The sequence below is a fragment of the Scyliorhinus torazame genome, chromosome 13, assembly GCF_047496885.1.
Source record: "Scyliorhinus torazame isolate Kashiwa2021f chromosome 13, sScyTor2.1, whole genome shotgun sequence".
Lineage (NCBI taxonomy): Eukaryota > Metazoa > Chordata > Chondrichthyes > Carcharhiniformes > Scyliorhinidae > Scyliorhinus > Scyliorhinus torazame.
Genome location: NC_092719.1, coordinates 113,082,221 through 113,105,754, shown reverse-complemented (window position 1 = coordinate 113,105,754; position 23,534 = coordinate 113,082,221). Strand labels below are relative to the sequence as shown.

General features: G+C 48.0%; 1 protein-coding gene across 1 annotated transcript in view; it reads left to right on the top strand.

Annotated features, from left to right (window-relative positions):
* Window positions 1-23,534, top strand: part of dnah1 (dynein, axonemal, heavy chain 1) — a 1,119,271-nt gene that overhangs the window by 939,239 nt on the left and 156,498 nt on the right. The window contains exon 68 of the mRNA XM_072472076.1: window positions 5,404-5,562. Within this exon, the coding sequence (XP_072328177.1) occupies window positions 5,404-5,562 (159 nt within the window). The remainder of the gene's footprint in view (window positions 1-5,403; window positions 5,563-23,534) is intronic.

The window sequence follows — 23,534 nt, the reverse complement described above, 5'->3', positions numbered from 1 at the left end:
GGCTGGGATGTTTTTCATGCCAAATGGCATAACTTTGAATTGGTATATACCATCTGGAGTCATAAAAGCTGAAATCTCCTTCGCCCTTTCAGATAAAGGTACCTGCTATTGACCTTTAAGTAAGTCCAGTTTGGAGATAAAAACTGATTGTCCCACCTTCTCAATGCAATCCTCCAAGCGTGGGATAGGATAAGAGTCTGTTTTTGTAACTGCATTAACCTTTCTATAGTCCACACATAATCATTGGGTACAGTCCGGTTTCAGTACCATCACTATGGTTGAGCTCCATTGGCTGCAATCCACTTCAACTTTTGCCATTTTTAAGCATACTTTAAATTTATTTTTGAACTTGTGCCACTTTTAAAGGGTTAAGTCTTTATGGATGTTGCTTATTTGGAACAGCATTTCCCACATCTACATCATGTATAGCCATTTAAGTACGTCCAAACTTATCTCCCCATCTTGCCCATATGATATTAATAACTCTTTCAGGTCAGTTCATTTTTCCTCTGGAAGGTAACTCAACAATTTATTCCAATTTTTAAGAATTTCCTCGTTATCCAATTTAATTTGAAGAATGTAAAATTCAGAGTCATCTGGATTTGGTTCTTCACTTTGAGTTAGAATCACTAAAACCTCCTCTTTTTGTTCTTCCCTTTCAAAGTACCGTTTAAGCATATTCACATGACACACTTGATGAGTTTTCCTTCTATCTGGTGTTCTTACCACATAATTCACCTCACTTAATTTCCTTTCAATCTGATAAGGTCCAGAAAACCTTGCTTTTAAAGGTTCACCTACCACTGGTAACAATACTAAAACTTTATCTCCAATGGCAAAACTACAAACTTTTGCTTTCCTGTCCGTTACCTTTTTCATCATATGCTGTGCAACTTTTAAATGTTGTCTAGCCAATTCACCTACCCTATTTAATTGTTCCCTAAAATTTGACACAAGATCCAATTATGTAATTTCAGACTGCTCACTCACCAATTTCTCCTTAATCAATTTAAGGGGTCCTCTTAACTCATGACCAAATATTAGTTCAAAAGGACTGAATTTGGTTGACTCATTAGGTGCATCCCTAATTGCAAACAATACGAATGGAATTACTTTATCCCAATCCACTGGATAATCTTGGCTAGAAGCTGGATAATCTTGGCAATAAGCCCTTAACATTGCCTTTAACATCTGATGCCACCACTCTAACGCTGCCTGCGATTTTGGATGGTACGCAGTTAATTTAAATTGTTTTACTCCTCAGCTATCCATAACATCCTTGAATAACGTTGAGGTGAAATTTGATCCTTGATCCGATTGTATTTCTGTGGGTAGTCCATATCTAGTAAAAAATTAAAGTAACTCCTCCACAATCTTTTTAGCTGTAATATTGATTACTGGAATGGCCTCTGGAAACCTAGTAGACACATCCATTATAGTCAAAAGGTATTGATTCCCACTTTTCGTTTTAGGAAGCGGTCTTACGCAATCAATTAAGACCCTTGAAAAAGGTTCCTCAAATGCTGGAATGGGTATTAAGGGCACTGGTTTTATCACCTCTTGAGGCTTCCCTATCACTTAACATGTGTGACATGATCGACAAAATTTAACTATATCTTTATGTAGTCCAGGCCAATAAAAATATTTCTGTATTTTGGCTTGAATTTTCCTTACTCCCAAATGACCTCCTCATGTGCTACTCGCAAAATCTCCTTTCTATACCCTACCGGCAATACCACTTGAGGAACACCTGCCCACTTTTTATCCGCCTGCAGATGTAAGGTCTCCATTTTCTCATAAAGGCATCATTTATAAGGTAATAACATTATGGTATACACTCCGATTCCTCTTCCGTGTATGCTTTCTGATACATCCGTTTTATTTCTATATATTTCTGTTGTAACTTCACCAATTTTCCTGAAATAAAAATATCCACCTCATCCCCCACCTGTTCTTGTTCTTTTCCAACCATCTAATCAAAAATCGTTTCTGATAATTGAACTTCAACTTTATCTTCCCTCTTTGATTTCTCCTCTTATCTTAACCTGTGATTTTGCGACCTTGTTACTACGCAATCCGGAAAAATCCCAGGATATTCATCCTTCAACAATTCAGTTGTTTGATTTCCACTGGCATATCAATCACAGTAGGTATCACTCCCACCTGTGATCCAGCTATATCATTACCCAAAATAAACCGTATTCCAGGACAAGATAGTTTCTCTATTACTTCTACTACCACTTCACCACTCTTCACTGGACTTTCTAACCTTACCTTATATAATGGAACACTCCTCTTCTCACCCTGAATTCCACATATTACCACCTTTTCTGGCAATATTCCTCCCAAACTACATAACTCCCCATCTCTTACCATCAAAGATTGACTAGCTCCCGTATCTCTTAAAATTCTGACTTCTTTACCTACTCCTCATGGTACACATGAGTAAACTTTACCCACATAAGTAAATTCTTTAAAGAGATCTGGCACCTTCTCATCAATCACCTCTTAATCAGGCTTTACAATCTTTTGCATCTCCATCGCTTCAATTGGGCTGTCCTTTACCACTTTAACAAATCCCACTGGCTTATCCTGTTTTACCACATCAGCCTTCCCAGTGCTTTTCTTCAACCCCCAACACTGTGACTTTACATGGCCTAGTTTATTACAGTAAAAACATCTGAAACTTTTCATGTCTCTTCCACCCTCCTGGATTTTGTTTTTAATCTGAGGTACACTCTCCTTATTATCTCCCATCGGATCCCCTTTACCTTTACCACTTGAGTATTTCTCTTTTCCCCAGATTCTATCACTCACAGGCTGACACTGATGTTGGAAACCAAGCTTTGATTTATGAACTAATTCATAATCATGTACCATTTCTGCTGCTAACCTCGCAGTTTTAACCCTCTGCTCTTCCACATGAGTTCTCACTACATCAGGAATTGAATTTTTAAACTCCTCCAAAAGTATAATTTCTCTGAGAGCTTCATATGTTTGGTCTATTTTCAAAGCCCTTATCCACCTATCAAAATTACTCTGTTTGAGCCTTTCAAACTCCATGTATGTTTGACGAGGTTCTTTCCTTAAATTTCTAAACCTTTGTCTGTCGGCTTCAGGCACTAGTTCATATGCACCTAAGATGGATTTTTTCACCTCCTCATACGTCCCAGATACCTCCTTTGATAGTGATGCAAACACTTCACTAGCCCTACCTACCAGCTTTGTTTGAATCAGTAATACCCACATGTCCTGTGGCCATTTCATTTGTTTAGCTACCTTCTCAAATGAAATGAAAAAAGCTTCTACCTCCTTCTCATCAAACCTTGGCAATGCTTGGACATATTTAAATAAGTCCCCATCAAGCCTTTGACTATGTCGCTCTTTCTCACTATCCTCATCACTATCCTCAAACTTTACGTTTCTCTTAACATCCGCCAATTTTAACTGACTGTCATGTTTCGCCAATTTTAACTGACTGTCATGTTTCATGGCAATTTTCTGAAGTTCAAAGTCTCTCTCTTTTTCTTTTTCCCTGATCTGTACCTCCCTTTCTCTCGTTTTTGTTCTGCTAGGGTTATTCTTTCTTTTTTCCCTTTCTTTGTATTCAAGCTGCTTTAATTCTTGTTCATGTTCAAGCCGCTTGATCTGTAATTGAAGTCTTGCGATTTCCAATGTTCTGACTGTGTGTCAGGCAATTTTAAATGCTCAGCTACCACCGAAATTACTTCTTTTCGTAATTTGCCAGGCAATGTTAACTGCAATGTTTTTGCCAAATCTAAAAGCCTTTTTTTAGTGTCCGTTTGTAAGGTACAGCATGTGACCTTCTCCACCTCCAAAAACGTCTGAAAGAGCCATTGTCCACAACACACTCCCGACTTAAACCAGAATACACTACCTGAAAAGCAAACACAAATATGCTCACCCCTCACTGTCTTTAAGTTCACTAAGCCACCCCAATCACGAAAGATAGACTTTTACCCCATGAGCCCCCAATTTATGATGGGCCAGGGTTTAGAAAGCCCCAAAATATATCATGGAGTTCACCTAACCTACAACTGTTTATTGATTTTGGTTACGATGAGCACAAGGGCCTGCCTTTCAGGTGTTATTCAACAGAGGCCTTAAGCACTTTTAATCTACGAATTTAGTCAACATTTTTATAAACGCACGCAATAAGCATTTTTATCAACTATCAACATAAGTATCCCATATAGCTACATACTCCATGTGTAACCCTTAATAAATTCCCCCTTTAGCTGTTCCAATTTAATAACAAGATCCCATAAACCAGAAAGCCCTTTTCAAAGGTGTGGCCCAGCACACAGCACTCAAGACCTGGTTTGGATGCTCTGGTGTCCTTTCCAAAACAGCAGGTTTGAATTTCTTCCAGAAAACAGTTATTTCGTTTCAAGTTATCAAGCAGTCTGGAAACATCTTTTAAAATGCAGATAGAGAAAAAAACTTTTTTTTACCTGTGCAGAACAAAACCACTTCAAACTCAAAGCAAAAGTAAAACCAAAGAGCCACAGCCCAGCTCCATCCACACAATGACACCACTAAAGCCATGTGATAAGACAAAAACATTTCTTAAGGGGACACTTCCATGACAGTGGGGCAGACATGGAGGGACAAGGGTTAGTGAATTTAAGTCGGATAAATTCAAGACCGAGACATATGCTATAAATGTGATCACTAACAACGGTCTTGCTGTCCACAAATTCATACCATAGGCCAGAAACACAACCTGCTCTTCCATATCTTAGTCGAGATTATTTGAATATTTCTGAAAAGAGAAACATGTGCTGAACTTTATGTCTTGCACTCAAAGACACCTCAAGAATGTCAAATTTTAAATGATCACAACAATTTATCCCACATGAGAAAGGGATGCTTATTGGTTGGCAATGACTCTGCTGACTCTGATTGGGAATATATTCAAGTCTGTGCCTTTTTTGAATTACCTTGAGTTTGGAAACTTAGGGAGCCAATAGTTCCCTGTTGCTTTCTCCATGCCAACACCTCAGCCAATCAGAGTCACTTTGCCAACCAAGCAGCATCTTTTCTCATTTAGAATAAATTGCTGTAATTGTTTGAAATTTGTCCTGATCAGTGCAAGATTAAAAGCTTTGACATCATTATTTGACTGTTAAGCAATATTCGAGTTCTGTAGCACCAAGTGACTGTTTCTAGATTATTTATATCTACATTTTAATTTGTTGTAAGCTTGTTTTTATTTTTCTACACATTAATTTGCACTGGGAATGTGGCAAAAAATGCTGGCGTTGCTAATGATCCCCACATCCCATAAAGAAATAAAAAATATTCTGACTTGATCAGCTGATTGATGTTGATACAGTACTGATTGGAATGTGTTATATTTTAAAATGTTCTTTCTTTCAGACCTCAGATCTGAGCATCGTTTTTAAAGATTCATCTCCCAGCATCCCATTGATATTTGTGCTATCCCCGGGCACAGACCCTGCAGCTGACCTATATAAATTTGCAGAAGAAATGAAATTTTCCAAAAAAATGAGCGCCATTTCACTCGGACAAGGGCAGGTAAGCAATAATGTTCCCAAATAAAACTCAACTAAGTAACCCCAGAGTTTTTTAAAATATATTTTTATTCGCCATATTTTCATAATTTGCGCCATACAAAAGAGAAACAGAAGCAAAACAACTTCAACAATGCAAATCCCTCCCCCCAACATTCAATGACAAGCAACTCCCGAAAATGCATAATAAACAAACGCCAAGAATTGTAGAACCCCTCCTTCACCCCCCTGCCCCTCAGCTCAAACCTCACCTTCTCCAGGGCCATAAACCCCAGCAGGTCCTCCCACCAGGCAAAGGCACAGGGTGGAGAGACGGACCTGCACTCCCAACAGGACCCGCCTACGAGCGATCAGCAAGGCGAAGGCTAAAACATCTGCCCCCGCAACCCACCTGCAGCTCGGGCCGGTCCGACACCCGAAAGTGTCTTCTAGGGGACCGGGCTCCACATCCGTATGCAAGAACCCCAAGATTGTGCTAAATACCTCCCGCTAAAACATTTCCAGCTTTGGGCAAGACCAAAATAATAATAATAATCTTTATTGTTGTCACAAGTAGGCTTACATTAACACTGCAATGAAGTTACTGTGAAAAGCCCCGAGGCGCCACACTCGGGCGCCTGTTCGGGTACACTGAGGGAGAATTCAGAATGTCCAAATCACGTAACAAGCACGTCTTTCGGGGTTTGTGGGAGGAAACCGGAGCACCCGGAAACCCATGTTGACACGGGGAGAGCGTGCAGACTCCGCACAGACAGTGACCCAAGCCGGGAATCGAACCTGGGACCCTGGCACTGTGAAGCAACACTGCTAACCACTGTGCTACCGTGCAGCCCACATATGAACATGTTTCGCGGGGCCCTCCCACACTGCTCACAGATATCCTCCAACCGCTCAGCCAGCCTGCTCATTCTCGATTTTGTGAGGTGCACCCTATGCACGACTATCAACTGTATCAGCCCCGGGTTCACGCAGGAGGTTGAGACATTTACCCTCCGCAGCACCTCACACGACAGTCCCTCTTTCATCACCCCGACTCCTCCTCCCACTTCACCTTAATCCCCTCGATAGACACCCTGTCCTCCTCCAGGATCATCCCATAGATCGCCAAAGCAATGCCCCACTCCAGTCCTCCCGCTGACAACACCCCTCTAGCAACGAGGAAGCCAGCGCTATCGAGAAGGTCAGGAAAACCTTCCTTGCAAAATCTCACACCTGCAGGTACTTAAACCCTTCCCCCTGCGCCAGCCCATACTTCTTCCCCAACTCCTCCAGACTCGCGAATTGTGATGCACGATCAATTACACTCAAAGCCGAGGTTGTAACATAACTGAAGGCTTTAATCAACTAGAACTGTTCCCCAGCAGCTTCGGTACAGAAAGTGAGGGCTGCTGGGACGGCACCGGTTCTTATACCCCGCCTGTCAAAGCGGAGCTACATACCAACAGCCAATGGTAAACTCCTAGGTTTAACCAATGGTCTTCGGCCTCTTGGGTACTGTAATACCTGATAATACCACATTCACCCCCTGTTAAAAAAAGAGTCCAGTGGGGGTGGTGGCCAGTGGTTACAATTGCATCTACATGGTATGATCAGATATGGAGGTACCGTGATACCTCTTTACAGAGTTGTCGAGAATACTTTACAAGCGTGTAAGATATATACATGCAGTGCACGTTTACGGTTATAGTTACAGTGAAACAATCAGTCAGTCGGGTGGCCTGGTCGTCCTCCTGGATCGTCTGGGCTTCGGTGGTGATTCTGGTGGGGTTCTGGCCGTCTGCGACTCCGGGAGCGTGGCGTCGGTCTCCATGGCAGCTTCGTCACCCCTAGACGGCGGTGGTGGGGCCAACGGTTGGGCCTAGAGGGGGGCACCTGTAGGGGGCGTCGGTGGGATGGCCTAGGTAGGAGTGGCGGAAGGACTGACCCTCCAGTGAGGTGCTGTGGGGGGGGGGGGTAAATGGTTCAGCTGTGCGTGGGGTTCCGGCGGGCGCCAGGTCCCGGAGGGAGACTGTATCTTGCCGGCCATCAGGGAACACCACGTAGGCGTACTGGGGGTTAGCGTGCAGCAGGTGGACCCTCTCGACCAATGGGTCCGACTTGTGCGCCCGCACGTGCTTCCGAAGCAGGATGGGTCTGGGTGTCGCTAGCCAGGTTGGGAGCGAGGTCCCAGAGGAGGACTTCCTGGGGAAGACAAGGAGACGTTCATGAGGTGTCTGATTGATAGTTGTACAGAGCAGCGACCGGATGGCGTGGAGGGCCTCCAGGACGACTTCTTGCCAGCGGGAGACTCGGAGATTCCTGGACCATAGGGCCAGTAAAGCGGTCTACCAGACCGTTCCGTTCTCCCTCTCTACCTGCCCGTTTCCCCGGGGGTTGTAACTGGTCGTCCTGCTTGGGGCGATGCCCTTGCTGAGCAGGAATTGACACAGTTTGTCGCTCATTAAGGAGGACCCCCTATCACTGTGTATGTGCGCGGGGAACCCAAACAGTGTAAAGATACCCTGGAGGGCCTTGATGACGGTGTTTGCGTCATGTCGGAGCAGGGGATGGCGAATGGGAACCGGGAGTACTCGTCAATCACGTTCAGGAAATACGTGTTGCGGTCGGTGGAGGGGAGGGGGCCTTTGAAGTCCATGCTGAGGCGTTCAAAGGGACGGGAAGCCTTTATCAGGTGCGCCCTCTCTGGCCGGTAGAAGTGCAGTTTGCACTCCGTGCAGATTTGGTGACTGGTGACTGTCCTGACCTCCTCGATGGAGTAGGGCAGGTTGCGGGTCTTAATGAAGTGGAAAAAACGAGTGACCCCCGGGTGGCAGAGGTTCTCGTGGAGGGCTCGGAGGCGGTCCACTTGTGCGGTGGCATCGGAAGGCTCGTTTAGCTTCCAAGGACAGTACAGGATCTCATAGTTGTAGGTGGAGAGTTCTATCCTCCACCGTAAAATCTTGTCATTGTTTATCTTGTCCCGCTGTGCATTATCGAACATGAACGCCACCGACCGTTGGTCAGTGAGGAGAGTGAATCTCCTGTCGGCCAGGTAATGCCTCCAATGTCGCACAGCTTCTACTATGGCTTGCGCCTCTTTTTCGACCAAGGAATGGCGAATTTCTGAAGCATGGAGGGTACGGGAGAAGAAGGCCACAGGCCTACCCGCTTGGTTGAGGGTGGCCGCCAGAGCTACGTCGGATGCATCGCTCTCGACCTGGAAGGGGAGGGACTCGTCGATGGCGCGCATCGTGGCCTTCGCAATGTCTGCTTTGATGCGGCAGAAGGCCTGGCGGGCCTCCGTTGACAGGGGGAAGGTTGTGGACTGGATTAGGGGTCAGGCTTTGTCTGCGTAGTTGGGGACCCACTGTGCGTAATAACTGAAAAACCTGAGACAACGGTTCAGGGCCTTGGGGCAGTGAGGGAGGGGGAATTCCATAAGGGGGCGCATGCGTTCAGGGTCGTGGCCTATAACTCCATTTCCCACCACGTAACCGAGGATGGCTAGGCATTTATCCTTATTATACGTTATATAAAGGATTTTCGCGGTCTGGAGAAATTTCCAAATTTCTGGTGTCGTGGTCCTGCTGGTCATGGCCGCAGATGGTGACGTTATCCAGATACGGGAACGTTGCGCGTAAGCCGTATCGGTCAACCATTCGGTCCATCTCGCGTTGGAAGACCGAGACCCCATTAGTGACACCAAGGGGAACCCTTAAAAATTGGTAGAGCCGCCCATCTGCTTCGAAGGCAGTGTACTTGCGGTCACTAGTGCGGAGGGGTAGCTGATGGTAGGCGGACTTGAGATCCACCGTGGAGAAGACCTTGTATTGCGCAATCCTGTTCACCAGTTCGGATATGCGGGGAAGAGGGTACGCATCGAGCTGCGTAAACCTGTTGATTGTCTGACTGTAGTCAATGACCATCCTGTTTCGCACCGGTCTTCACCACCACTACTTGAGCTCTCCAGGGACTGTTGCTAGCTTCAATGACCCCTTCCCTCAGTAGTCTTTGGACCTCAGACCTGATGAAGGTCCGGTCCTGGGCACTGTACCGTCTGCTCCTGGTGGCGACGGGTTTGCAATCCTGGGTGAGTTTGCAAACAGGGAAGGCGGGTCGACCTTAAGGGTCGCAAGGCCACAGACAGTAAGGGGAGGTATAGGGCCACCGAATTTGAAGGTCAGGCTTTGCAAGTTACATTGGAAGTCCAACCCCAGGAGTGTAGCCGTGCAGAAGTGCGGCAGGACATAAAGGCGGAAATTGTTGAATTTCCTGCCTTGGACAGTGAGGTCTGCTAGGCAGAACCCCTTTATCTCCACTGAGTGTGACCCGGAGGCCAGGGAGATTCTTTGGTTTACAGGGTGGGCAACAAGTGAACAGCGCCTTACTGTGTCGGGGTGTATAAAGCTCTCCGTGCTCCCAGAGTCGATCAGGCAAAACGTCTCGTGGCCATTGATGAAGACCGTCGTCATTGCAGAGGTCGATTTTGGTCCAGCGTCACCGATGTTAGACGTTTTAGTTGCTGTGAAATGAAGAGTCTAAAGTTCTTGTTCCTTTTCACCAAACACCATTTATTTCCCTTCCACAGCCTCTGCACAAAACTCTTAACAACACACCACCTGACAGAGGCCACCTGAAGCTCCTTTACGTATCAGTGTCAATTAATGGATACTTAACATAAATGAGACAACTAATTGCAATGTCTCTTAACCCATTACTTAACAGTCTCCCCTTCCTTGGAGAAAAAAAATAATTAGATGAAAACAAAATTTCAAGAAACTCAAAAACACACACCAGGGGCGAAATTCTCCCGAAACGGCGCGATGTCCGCCGACTGGCGCCCAAAACGGTGCCAATCAGACGGGCATCGCACCGCCCCAAAGGTGCGGAATGCTCCGCATCTTTAGGGGCCGAGCCCCAACATTGAGGGTCTAGGCCGACGCCGGAGGAATTTCCGCCCCGCCAGCTGGCGGAAACGGCCTTTGTTGCCCCGCCAGCTGGCGCGGAAATGACATCTCGGGGCGGCGCATGCGTGGGAGCGTCAGCGGCCGCTGACAGTTTCCCGCGCATGCGCAGTGGAGGAAGTCTCTTCCGCCTCCGCCATGGTGGAGGCCGTGGCGGAGGCGGAAGGGAAAGAGTGCCCCCACGGCACAGGCCCGCCCGCGGATCGGAGGGCCCCGATCGCGGGCCAGGGCACCCCGGGGGCCAAATCGCCCCACGCCCCCCCCAGGACCCCGGAGCCCGCCCACGCCGCCTTGTCCCGCCGTTCAAAAGGTGGTTTAATCCACGCCGGCGGGACAGGCAATTTATCGGCGGGACTTCGGCCCATCCGGGCCCGAGAATCCAGCGGGGGGGCCCGCCAACCGACGCGGCCCGATTCCCGCCACCGCCGAATATCCGGTGCCGGAGACTTTGGCAACTGGCGGGGGCGAGATTCACGGCGACCAACGGCCATTCTCCGACCCGCTGAGGGGTTGGAGAATGACGCCCATGATGTCCCCCCCCCTTTTCTTTTTTTTTGTTTGGACGAGAAAGAAAAAAAAAACAGTCACCGAAACAAGCGCCCTTCATTAACAATATCCAAAAGTTTCTGTGAACTCGCCCTTCTTTTCGTAAAACAGTCTGACAGTTGATAGCCCCTGTCGACCCATTTAATTTTTGTTATTTCCCCTCTGTCCAACATCTGCTTCAAACTTGCGATGTCTATCCGTAACCTCTTTTCATTGACACTTTTTGTAGAGTGCACATTTTCCCACAGGGATTTATTGTCAATGTGACAGTCAATAGGTATATTACCCAAATCCCTTAATCCCAAAATTTCTGTCAATATCATACTTATATAAAAAGCCATATCCACCGTCTCTACAAGGCTTAACGTCTCAGCAGCCAAAGTGCTTTTTACCACTCTCCTTATTTTCTTTGTTTCCCACACAAGTGGGCAACATTTACCATTGTTCCCCAAAAGGAAAATTATAAAACCTCCTGCGCTTGAAACCCCATCACATAAATGTGCGTAGGACGCATCACTATAAACTACGAGTTTCAAGTGCTTAAGGTCACCTAAAACCGGGAACTTCAAAACACACTCCTGCATTTTTAGTTTGGCCAATGCTTTATTTGCTCTTATTATGTCTTCCACTTTGGGATCATTCATTTTTGTACTCAACTCTAAGACATCAAAACTCACATCCGATCTAGTCTGTCTACCTAACCAGTTCAGTTGCCCAATTAAACTTCGTAGTTGCTCTTTTTCTATCTTTGAAACCATTGCGTCTTTTTGTGAAACTCGGCCACAACTAATTGCTATTGGGGTGATGCTTTCCAAATAAGCTTGCTGACGTAAAGTTGCCCCTAATTTAGTCTGTCCAATTTCCAGTCCAATATATTTAAATGCACCAGAAGCCTGACTTCCAACCCTGAATTCTTTCCTCAAACCAGAGATTACAATAGCTTCAAAATCACTAGTCCCACCCCACAAAAAATCATCGACATGCATCATAAAAATGCCAGAAAGATTTCCTTCATAGTGCCAGTAAAACATTGCAGGATCTGCTTTCAACTGGCAACAGCCTAACTTTAACAAAACTGACCTTACCGAAAATTACCAGACTCTAGATGCATCATTTAATCCATATACACATTTGTTCAACTTCCAGAGTACCCCTTCTGTGTTAGCTGCTTCTTTAGGACGATGGAGAAAAATGTCTCTCTGGAGCTGATGCCCCTGCAAAAAGGCAGCTTTTATATCTCTAGATTTGCATTCCCATGCCTTTGTGGCTAATAGAGCCAAGAAGATCTTTAAAATAACCTTTCCTGCTGTAGGTGAATCTACTCTTAAATCCTGATCTTCTAAGTTTTCATCAAATCCCCTTGCCACGAGTCTGGCCTTTGCCTTATAAGTTCCATCCGGAAGAACCTTTTCCGTGCAAATCCATCTGTGGGATAGAGCTCTTTGTCCCCTATCCGGTACTTCCGTGTATACCCCAAATTCATTCCAACTATGCAATTCTTGCTCTTTAGCTTCTTTAATAACTTTTTCATCTAATTTATTTGAAACCACCAAAATCTCACGTGCATGTGGGCTTCTCCTCCTATTAGTATTCGTAGTCTTACTCATGTTCCGAGATCTTGACAAACTACATCCCCTCTCCCGCCTGGTATCTCGTTCTGTACTGCTACTGCTTGATCTTTCCCTTCTGCTGTGGGATGTCCTTTCAATAGTTCTCGACCTTTTCCTGCGGACCTGTTCACTATCCGATGTACTATCTGAACTGGCACTGCGCTTCTGTGCCCTCCATTTTTGAACTTCGTTTTCCCAATCCATTGTCTTGACTCCTTCCCCTGAATGCTGTACATTCAACCAATGTTTATACTTTCCAGTGGCCTTCCCTGCTCTACTAATAACAGTTGCATCCTTCCATTGACTAGACCCTTCAGGCAAGTATGTCACTTTTGTACCAACTTTTGGCAGTTGCCCTTTCGGAAAAATGGCCTGTTTTAATTCACCAGAAGTGTTGTGTTCCTCCACAGAAACCCTGTCTATATCAGTTAATTGGTCCTCATAGTTCTGTAACACATGCGTACCAGATGACTCTGGTTCCTCGTCATGTCTGTCTGCTCTGTCTAAATTTGAAAGTTTGTAATCTATACCCATTATCCTTGATGAATGGACCCTAACAGTTTGATTACCATGTTGCAAAATAATTGTTTTGCCATCTATGCCTATGATCTTCCCTGGGCCTTTCCATTCATTAGAATTGTCTCTCTTATAGTATACCATGCCTCCTTGCTGAAAAACGGCATCTGATGGCCGTACGTTATGTCTTAAAGCTCTGCGAATTCTTTCAGAGACTTCTGCTTCCAAAAAAGCTTTTCTACTGCTATGTAATGCATTTAAATGTTCAGCAAAACCAGAGCTAATTGTAGTCCCCTCCCAAGCTGGAGGCTGGCCATCCAAAATGGATGGAATTTTAGGATTTCTACTAAACACTAATTGATAAGGACTATAGCACCCAACCATCTACAATGAATTCTTTGCATGTACTGCCCATGCTAAAGCTGAATTTAGCCTGCAATTTGGTCGATCTGCCAAAATTTTCCGAAGCATGTCATCGATGACAGCATGATTTCTTTCACAGACACCATTACTAATTGGGCTTTCTGCAGCCGTATTCATAACTCTGATATTCATGTTTTCACACATATCCCTAAACTCATCATTAGCAAATTCTCCCCCATTTTCCGTAAGGAATTTTGCCGGTGGACCCATTCATGTCCCGATCCATTTTTCCACGATTTGATCCAGAATTACTCTCTTTGCTTTACTTCATACAAGCTTTGATTGACTAAATCTGGTTGCTAAATCTACAAAATAAATATATTATTTGCTTCACCCCAGATCTTAAGGTCCATGGCCACAATGTCGTTAAAATCCCTGGCCAAAGGTAGGGTTACTATCGGCCATGCTGATGTCCTTCTGTACTTCCTACAAACTTCACAGCGGTCACTAACCTGTTCTATCAGTTTAGTATAGTCGTCATCCCTTACCCCTGCAACCTTTAATACATTTTTCAGCCTCCGAGGAGACGGATGTGCAAATTGCCTGTGCAGTTTTAATACCACAATCTTTTTATCAGCTAAAGTCCCATTTTCAACTGCAATTAACACATTCTTAACCACTCTACTTGAAAAATTATTTGTCAGTAATGGAATACAATACTGTCCCGACTGTGTAAATTGTACGTCCACCGTCTTTCCAAAAACTGTTGCCTTATCCTGTTCCATATCCAGTTTCCTGTGTGCTTTCTTCATCAATGGTCTGCTCAGAAGCAAAGGTATCTCACTTGATACAACATCCGTGCTAATGAAATGATTCACTCTGGCAATATTTCAAGGGATCACCACTCTTTTCAGCGACATCAGAGTATTATCATCCCCAAACCTGAAACTTGTGGAACTTTCAAATTCCTTACCCTTGTTACGATTTTCAGCATTCAAAGAGTCCAGGTAACATTTTAACCAGTCAATTCCACACACAGTAGATGTGCAGCCACTGTCCAATACAGCACAGTTGAACGATTCTGCAACCAACACCCTCATTACCGGCGTAAAACTGCTTGTCAATAGGACAATGCCTTCTTTCTGGTCACTATCGTTTTCCTCTTCTGACTCTGCCGTGTCATGTGTCGCTTCAAACACTCTATCATAACGAGTTGGACAGTTGAAAGCATAATAGTATTGAGAGTCACATCGAAAACATCGATTTATCATGCCCCGTGCATTTCTGGGGTTCATCTTCCTATTGTAGGTTCTAACTGAGTTTCTGTCTTCATAATTTCCTTGTCTCGGTCTCCATCTATAGTCTTGAGCCCTGTTTGTAGCCATACGATTTCGCCATCCTGTTACTAGTGTATCTTCCATTTTCTGCCTTATTGCAGGCTGACCTATTTGGGTCATCAGAGCCATCAGAATCGAATGTTTCCCCAGAAACTTTTGTAAAGCTTTTGTCATCTGTTCGAATAAGGTATCCTTATCAGTAAACTGAACTCCTGTCAAAACCAGGAGCCTATCCATGTTACTCACTCTAGCACAGTCAAGTAATTTATAGGCCAACACAGACTGTGGAAATTCCAGATTGTGTTGCTGCAGCCTTTTATATAGTCTGCCAAATTCCATTATATAATCTTCCATGGAGATATCCTCCATTTTCCGGAACTTATCAAAATCCGACCATGCTTCATATGCACTTAACAAGTCATCTTTCTTATAAATCTTACCCATATAATGTAATAAAGTCTCCAGACCTTCTTCTGAGTCTAACTCTTCCAATTCCAGCTCAAAAAGCACTTTGTTTTGGATTTTACTGCCATATGGTAGAGAAAGAGCCAATGCCATACCTTGTTTTCTCTTTCCCAAAGCAGTTACTTTAGTCCACATAACTACTGCACTTCTCCATTGGTTGTACGATTCCCTTTCAGAAAATAAGGGAGGATAGTCATATCCAGCCATCTTTATCCTGGGTTCAGCCATGTATCTTTTTTTTTTCCTTCTCACTCACTCCTTGGTTTGATCAGGAAAAGTTGCATCTTTCAAACCTTCACATTTGCACAGCAACCATCCTCTGCTACCATTGTTAGATGTTTTAGTTGCTGTGAAATGAAGAGTCTAAAGTTCTTGTTCCTTTTCACCAAACACCATTTATTTCACTTCCACAGCCTCTGCGCAAACCTCTTCACAACACACCACCTGACAGAGGCCACCTGAAGCCCCTTTACGTATCAGTGTCAATTAATGGATACTTAACATAAATGAGACAACTAATTACAATGTCTCTTAACCCATTACTTAACAACCGAGGCCAGATGGAGCAGTTGCTGGTTGTGATCGGGCAGCGTGTAGTCGGCCGTGCTGGGGGCCTGGGGCCCCATCCAAGATGGCGTCTCCCATGGATCGCAGATGGTGGTCGGGGATGGACAAAATGGCGGCGAGGATGGACAATATGGCGGCGCCCATCCGTCCAGCGTGGTGTCTGAGGGGCAAGGTGGCCACGCCCGTGGGCCGGACGTGGCCCTAGGATAGGGGGGTGGCGGTGAGTGCTGGCCGCCTGGGGCCCGAGGGGAAGATTGCCGCCGCGGCCCGGAGTCGCTGGAGACGAAATTGTCCTTCTTGCCGCACCCTTTGCAGGTGGAGGTGCGGGCCGGGCAGCGCATGCGGGGATGTTTTGCTTGCCCGCAGAAGAAACAGTGGGGCCCGATGGAGTTAGCGGGCCGTCTTACAGCGCAGGCCTGCGGGGACATGGGGAAGGTCAGTGGGGCTGCCGCTGCAGGATGCCAATCAGCACAGGGGGCCGCCGTGCGGTCAGGCGCATAGGACTGCGCATTTCTGGAGGCAACATCCATGGACCCCGTCAGGGCCATGCCTCTCTCAGTCCCAGGGTGTCCTTTTCTAAGAGTCTTTGGCGGATCTCTGAGGAGCTCATACCTGCTACGAGGGTATCCCGGATTAGAAGTTCCGTGTGCTCGCTCCCCGAAACTTGTGGGCAGCCACAGTTTCTGCCCAGCACCAGCAGCGCACGGTAAAAGTCCTCCAGCGATTCCCCGGGGCTTTGCCGTCTAGTTGCGAGCAGGTGACGTGCGTAGACCTGGTTTACGGGGCAGATATAATGTCCTTTTAACAGTTCGATCGCAGCATCGTAGTCCTCTATCTCCTCGATGAGGGTGAAGATCCCAGAGCTTACTCTCGAGTGCAGGAGATGCAGTTTCTGTTCTCCTGAGGGGGTGCCTCCGGCCGTCTCGAGGTAGCCTTTAAAGCACGCCAGCCAGTGCTTAAATATCGCCACCGAGTTCTCCGCATGGGGGCTGAGTTGTAGACACTCCGGCTTGATTCGGAGATCCATTCTTTCAGCTTAAGAGTAGTCAATTAAATTGATGCACGGTCAATTACACTCAAAAACGAGGTTGTAACGTAACTGAAGGCTTTAATCGACTAGAACTGTTCCCCAGTAGCTTCGGTACAGAAAGTGAGGGCTGCAGGGACGGCACAGGTTCTTATATCCCGCCTGTCAAGGCGGAACTACATACCAACAGCCAATGGTAAACTCCTAGGTTTAACCAATGGTTTTCGACCTCTTGGGTACTGTAATACCTGATAATACCACAAATTGTCCCTCAAGATACAAGTCCTTCATCTCCTTAATCCCCCTCGCGTCCCATCTCCAAAACCTCACAACTATCCTCCCTGCCTTGAACCCATGATTCCCTCTATTTCCACATCCCCCCTGACCCGGCCCCCAGCTTAAAATACTGCCCAAACTGCCTCCAGATCTTCAAAGTGGCCATCACCACCGGACTCATCGAGTATTTTCCCGGAGCAGTCGCAAGCGGTCTCGTTGCCAGCGTTCACAACCCCAGCCCCATACATGAGCGCTCCTCCATTCTAACCTATCGGCACTCCTCCTCTCCCCACCCCCCCCCCCCCCCGCCCCACTGTCACCCTCTCTGCAAGACCACCCTCCTAATCTTGGCCACCTTCCTCCCCAAATAAACAAGGAGATCAATTTGTCCACCCCCCTGAAGAAGGATTATGGTAAAATGACCAGCAGGCACTGGAATAGGAACAAATTTTGCGGTAATACAATCATAGATTATCATAGCATTTACAGTGCAGAAGGAGGCCATTCGGTCCATCGAGTCTGCACTGGCTCTTGGAAAGAGCACCCCACCCAAGGTCAATATCTCCACAACCCAGTAACCCCACCCAACACTAAGGGAAACTCTGGACACTAAGGGCAATTTATCATGGCCAATCCACCTAACCTGCACATCTTTGGACTGTGGGAGGAAACCGGAGCACCCGGAAGAAACTCACGCACACACGGGGAGGAAGTGCAGACTCCGCACAGACAGTGACCCAAGCCGGAATCGAACCTGGGACCCTGGAGCTGTGAAGCAATTGTGCTATCCACATTTTAACTGCCTGCACCCGGGCCGCCAACGGCAGAGGGTGGTTATCCCACCTTGACAAATCAGCCTTTACCTTCCCCACCAAATTAGTAAAATTATACCTTTGGAGCCCACCCCAGTCCTAAGCCACCTGCACCCTTAATTACCTAAGTGAGTTGCCGCCAGACGACTGTCAACCCCCCCATCCCTGCCCCTATTCCCGGCAGGGAGACCATAAAATACCCGTTTTTGCCTAGGTTCAATTTTATCCCATGATCATCCCAAATCTCTGAAGCAACTCCATTATACTCCCCAACCGTGCTCGGTTCCGAAATGTACAATGGCACATCATCGGCAATAAGGATACCATATGTTCCACTCTCCCCCGCCCCCCCCCCCTCACTATCCCCCTCCACTACCCCGAGCTCCTTAGTGCCGTGGCCAAAGGCTCTATAGCCAGTGCAAACAGCAGGGGGGACATAGGACAGCCTTGCCCCGTACCCCGGTGCAGAGCAAAGTACCCTGATTTCATATTATTAGTGCAAACGCTAGTCATCGGGTCCCTATACAGCACCCTACCCACGCCGCAAACCTCAGCCCAATTTCAAATCTTTCCAATACTGCCATCAAGCAACCCCACTCTACCCAGTCAAAAGCCTTCTCTGTGTCCAGTGCCACCACCACCTCCGTCGCCTTTCCCTCCACCGAAGACAGGATCACATTCAGCAATCTCCTCACGTTTGAAAACAACTGCCTTCCCTTCACAAACCCCATCTGATCCGCCCAATCACCTTCGGGAGACGTCCCTCCAGCCTTGCCGCCAAAACCTTTGCCAACATTGGGCAGCATGGTAGCACACGTGGCTAGCACTGTGGCTTCACAGCGCCAGGGACCCAGGTTCAATTCCCCACTGGGTCACTGTCTGTGCAGAGTCTGCACATTCTCCCCATGTCTGCGTGGGTTTCCTCCGGGTGCTCCGATTTCCTCCCACAGTCCAAAGATGTGCAGGTTAGGTGGATTGGCCATGCTAAATTGCCCTTAGTGTCCAAAAAGGTTAGGAGGGGTGGAAGTGAGGGCTTAAATGGGTCGGTGCAGACTCGATGGGCCGAATGGCCTCCTTCTGCACTGTATGTTCTATGTATCTTGGAATCTACATTCAATAGGGCTATGGGCCAATACAACCCACGCTCCACTGGGTCCTTATCCTTCTTTAGCAGCAGGGAAATCGAACCCTGCCCCATCGTCTGTGGCAAGACACCCCTGCCTATCGTATCCTTGAACATTCCCACCATCAGCGTGGCACCAGCTTATCCTTAAATTTCATATAGAATTCAACCCATCAGGTCCTGCCGCCTTCCCTGCCTGCATCTTCCCAATCGCCTCCTTCACCTTCTGCTGCCCCACCGGCCCCTCCAAGCCTGCCCTATCCTCTTCACTCAACATCAGATACTCCAACCTGTCCAGGAACTCCCTCATCTCTCGCTCCTCCCCCGGTGGCTCCGAACGATATAACCCTCGCCGCCGCCGCCTCCCTCCGCAGCTGGCCGGCCAACATACACTCTGCCTTGTCCCTGTATTCATAGACCACTATTCTCACCTTTCTCAACCGGCGCACCCCTTTCCCTGTGGACAACTGGTCGAACTTCACCTGAAGCTTCTTCCTCCTGTCCAGGAAGGCCGGGTCCGGGTCTCCCGCATCCCTCCTATCCACCTTCCGAATCACCTCTATCAATTATTGGTGCTCTTCTCTCTCCTCCTTGTCCACCTTAGCCTTGAACAAAACCACCTCCCCCCTCACTACCATTTTCAGAGCCTCCCAAACCACCCACTGCGAACTTCCCCTGTGCAGTTAAACCCCACATATTCCTCTATCACCTTCCCAATCTTATCGCAAAAACTCCGGTCCCTGAACAACCAACCATTCTCCATCCTGGCCTCTGAGTTATCCCCTTCTCCAAAACCACATCCACCTAATGCGGCGCATGGTCCGAAATCAATATTGCTGAATACTCCGACCTCCTGACCCCAGCCAATAACGCCTTCCCCACCATGAAAAGGTCTATTCACGGGTACACTTTTTGGACCAGTGAGAAAAACTAATACTCCCACTCCCTCGGGTGCAGGAACCACCACGGGTCCACTCCTCCCATCTCATGAGCTCAGCCAGTGCCTTCGCCCCTGCTGACTAGGCCAGCGAGCGCGGCTGGGACCCATCCACGTACGGCTCTTGCACTATATTCCAATCCCTCCCACTATTAACTTGTGGGTATCCAAATCCAGAATGGCACCCAACACCCTCTTCACAAACCCTGCATCATCCCAGTTGGGACCATATACACTCACCAGCGCCACCAACCTCCCCTCCAACGCCCCATCACTATCATGTACATGAACACCCTGGTCCATCATCACCTTTTCCATCTGAAACCTCACCCTCTTGCCCACCAATACCGCTACCCACCAAGTCCTACTATAGAACCCTGAATGGAAAACCCAACCCTCCCCTGATCCCTCACCCTCAGGTGGGTGTCCTGCAGCAACACCACGTCGCCCTTTAAGCTCTTTAAATGTGTAAAGACCCTCGACCTCTTCACCGGCCCCCCAATCCCCTTAAATTCCACGTTCCTATTCCTACCGAGGGTCTCTCTTTCCCCCACCCCCCACCCCTCCTATCCACCAACATTGTAATCCCGGGCCCTTCCCATCGGGCCTGACCTGCCCCGTCCCTTTGTTGCCTTCAAATTCCTCCCTCTCCCAGAATCCCCACATCCACTTCCTCTTGAAAACACCTCTCCCAGTATCGATCCCATCCCCCCACCTTTCACACCTCCTAGGCCCATCGAAACTTGTTCGACCAGACTCCAATGACCGCGGCCCCTCACCCACCACACTCCCGTTCACTAGCTAACCTTCACATGCTAGTGTGGAGGCCCATGCCCAGGACCCCCTTCTCCCAAAATTCTCCCCCATGATCCAGTCCCTGAAAACAAAGACAAACAAACAAAACCAGTGCAAATAAACGCGCACCAGAAACCGTCATAACCCCATAGCCCAATATTTCTATACCCACTGTAGCCCATAACAGAGGTGAACTACCCTTTCCCATCAACCAACCCAAGAACCAATATCCAACTGTTCCCCCCAAAAATACAAAACAAATAAACAACCTGAAACAAGAAATAAAGGCTATACCCAACATTTAGCCCCCCCCCCCTCCCCTCAGTCTGAAGCCAAACCTCAGCCCCATCTCTCTTTTCAACCCCAGTCCTTCGGCCTTCACAAACGCCTCTGCCATCTCAAAGTAAAAGACTCTCGAGTTGTAGGTCATCTTCGCCGGGTAGACTGTGCCAAACCTCACACCATTGCTGTAGAGTGCCGCCTTCACCCGACCGAAGTGCGCCCGCCTTCTCGCCACCTCCACAGTTAAGTTCTGGTATATTTGAATACCAACTCTTTGCCATTTCACCTCACGCCTTTTCTTTGCCCAACTCAGGACCTTCCCCTTAACATGGAACTTGTGGAAGCAAATTATGACCACCTTCGGCGGCTCGTTTGCCTTCGGCTTGGGCCTGAGTTACCGATGAGCCCTATCCAGCTCATACAGCTGGAAACCCCCAACAACTCTGCAAACATCTTCGCTAAGTACTCAATCGACCTCGGGCCTTCCACCTCCTCATGCAAACCCACAACTCTTAAATTCTGCCCACTCGACTTATTCTCCAGGTCTTCCACCGGTTCTGAGTCCCTTGTTGGCCTTCACCACATTCCGCAGCTCCTCAGCCATTGAGATGAACTGGTCACTGTGCTGCGACAGAGCTTCCTCCACCTCGTTTAACTTCTCTCCTTGCTCCAGTACCTCAGCCAATGTCTTCAACGCCACCGCCATCACCGGGCCATTGCCTCCTTCAGCTGCTCCTTCATCGCAGCCATCATCTCCTTTTGCATCACCTCCATGTGCTTGGCGAACTGCCTCTCAAACTCTCCAGCCATCACCTCAGTCAAAGTCTCTACTGGGAAAGGCATGTTCCCACCCAGTGACCAAGCCTCCGCCATCTTCCCTGCTGTCGGGCTGACCCGTTTGCTCGACGGCGAAGTTTCACTTGCCCCCTTCTTCCCAGCAGCTTTTTTCTGGGTCTTAGTGATGCACGATCAATTGCACAAAGACTACGGTTGGGTACAACTGTGGCTTTATTGCAGTCAGATGCGTGGCCTCCTGCTGCAGCTGGCGAAATGGCAGCTGAATGAAGGACACGCATATTTATACTCCTCCTACTGGGCGGAGCCAGCCGGCAGGGGCTACCGGCGAACCTGTAGTACAGGTCCTACCTTACATCCTCCAATACAGGTGTACAGTGGTTCACCACATTCACCTCCTGTTAAAAATGATTCCGGCGGGGGTGGTGTGGAACTATATACAGTGTTGAACATTATTTATAGTGTCGTAGAAACAACATGGAGAAAGAGAAAAAATTGTCCATTTTGAAGGACCAGTTAAAGGTTCAATCTGTCTGGAGCCTTGACGTTCCGCTGGGAGCGACGTAACGGTGGCGGCAAAGACGGTGCTGCCGGTGCTGGCCTGCTGTTAGATGACTCCGGGAGCGTGCCGAAATCTACGGCGTCCTCTTGCGTAGGCAGGGGAAGGAGGGACGGGCCTGGTGGGGGCAATGATGGATGCGCCGGGGAAGGGGAGGATGGCGTCGAGGCGGGGGAGTGTGTTCGGTTGGAACCTGACGATACCAGGTTCCTGAGGGAGACAGTATCTTGGCGGCCGTCGGGGTACGCAACCTAGGCATACTGGGGGTTGGTGTGGAGCAAGACTACCCTATCCACCAACGGGTCCGCCTTGTGGAGTCGGACGTGCCTACGGAGCAGGGCCGGTCCTGGAGCTGCGAGCCAAGTCGGGAGCGACACCCCGGATGTGGACTTCCTGGAGAAGGTAAAAAGGCGTTCATGGGGGTGTGTTATTTGTAGCGATGCACAGTAGTGACCGGATGGAGTGCAGTGCATCAGGGAGGACCTCCTGCCAGCGAGAAGCTGGAAGGTTCCTGGACCGTAGGGCCAGCTGGACGGCCCTCCAAACCGTCCCGTTCTCCCTTCATCCTGCTCGTTTCCCCGGGGGTTGTAGCTGGTCGTTCTGCTGGAGGCGATACTCCTGCTGAGCAGGAACTGACGCAGCTCATCACTCATGAATGAGGATCCCCTGTCACTGTGGATGTAGGCGGGGAAACCGAACAGAGCGAAGATTGTGTTGAGGATACTTGATGACGGTGGCAGACGTCATATCCGGGCATGGGATGGCGAAGGGGAACCTGGAGTACTCATCGACCACACTGAGAATATACGTGTTACGGTCGGTGGAGGGGAGAGGCCCTTTGAAATCCATGCTGAGGCGTTCAAAGGGTAGGAGGCCTTCACCAGGCGCGCACGGTCCGCCCGGTAGAAGTGCAGCTTGCACTCCGCACAGACCTGGCAGTCCCTGGTGACTGTCCGCACCTCCTCGACGGAGTAGGGCAGGTTGGGAGCCTTGATGAGATGGTACAGTCGTGTGACCCCCGAG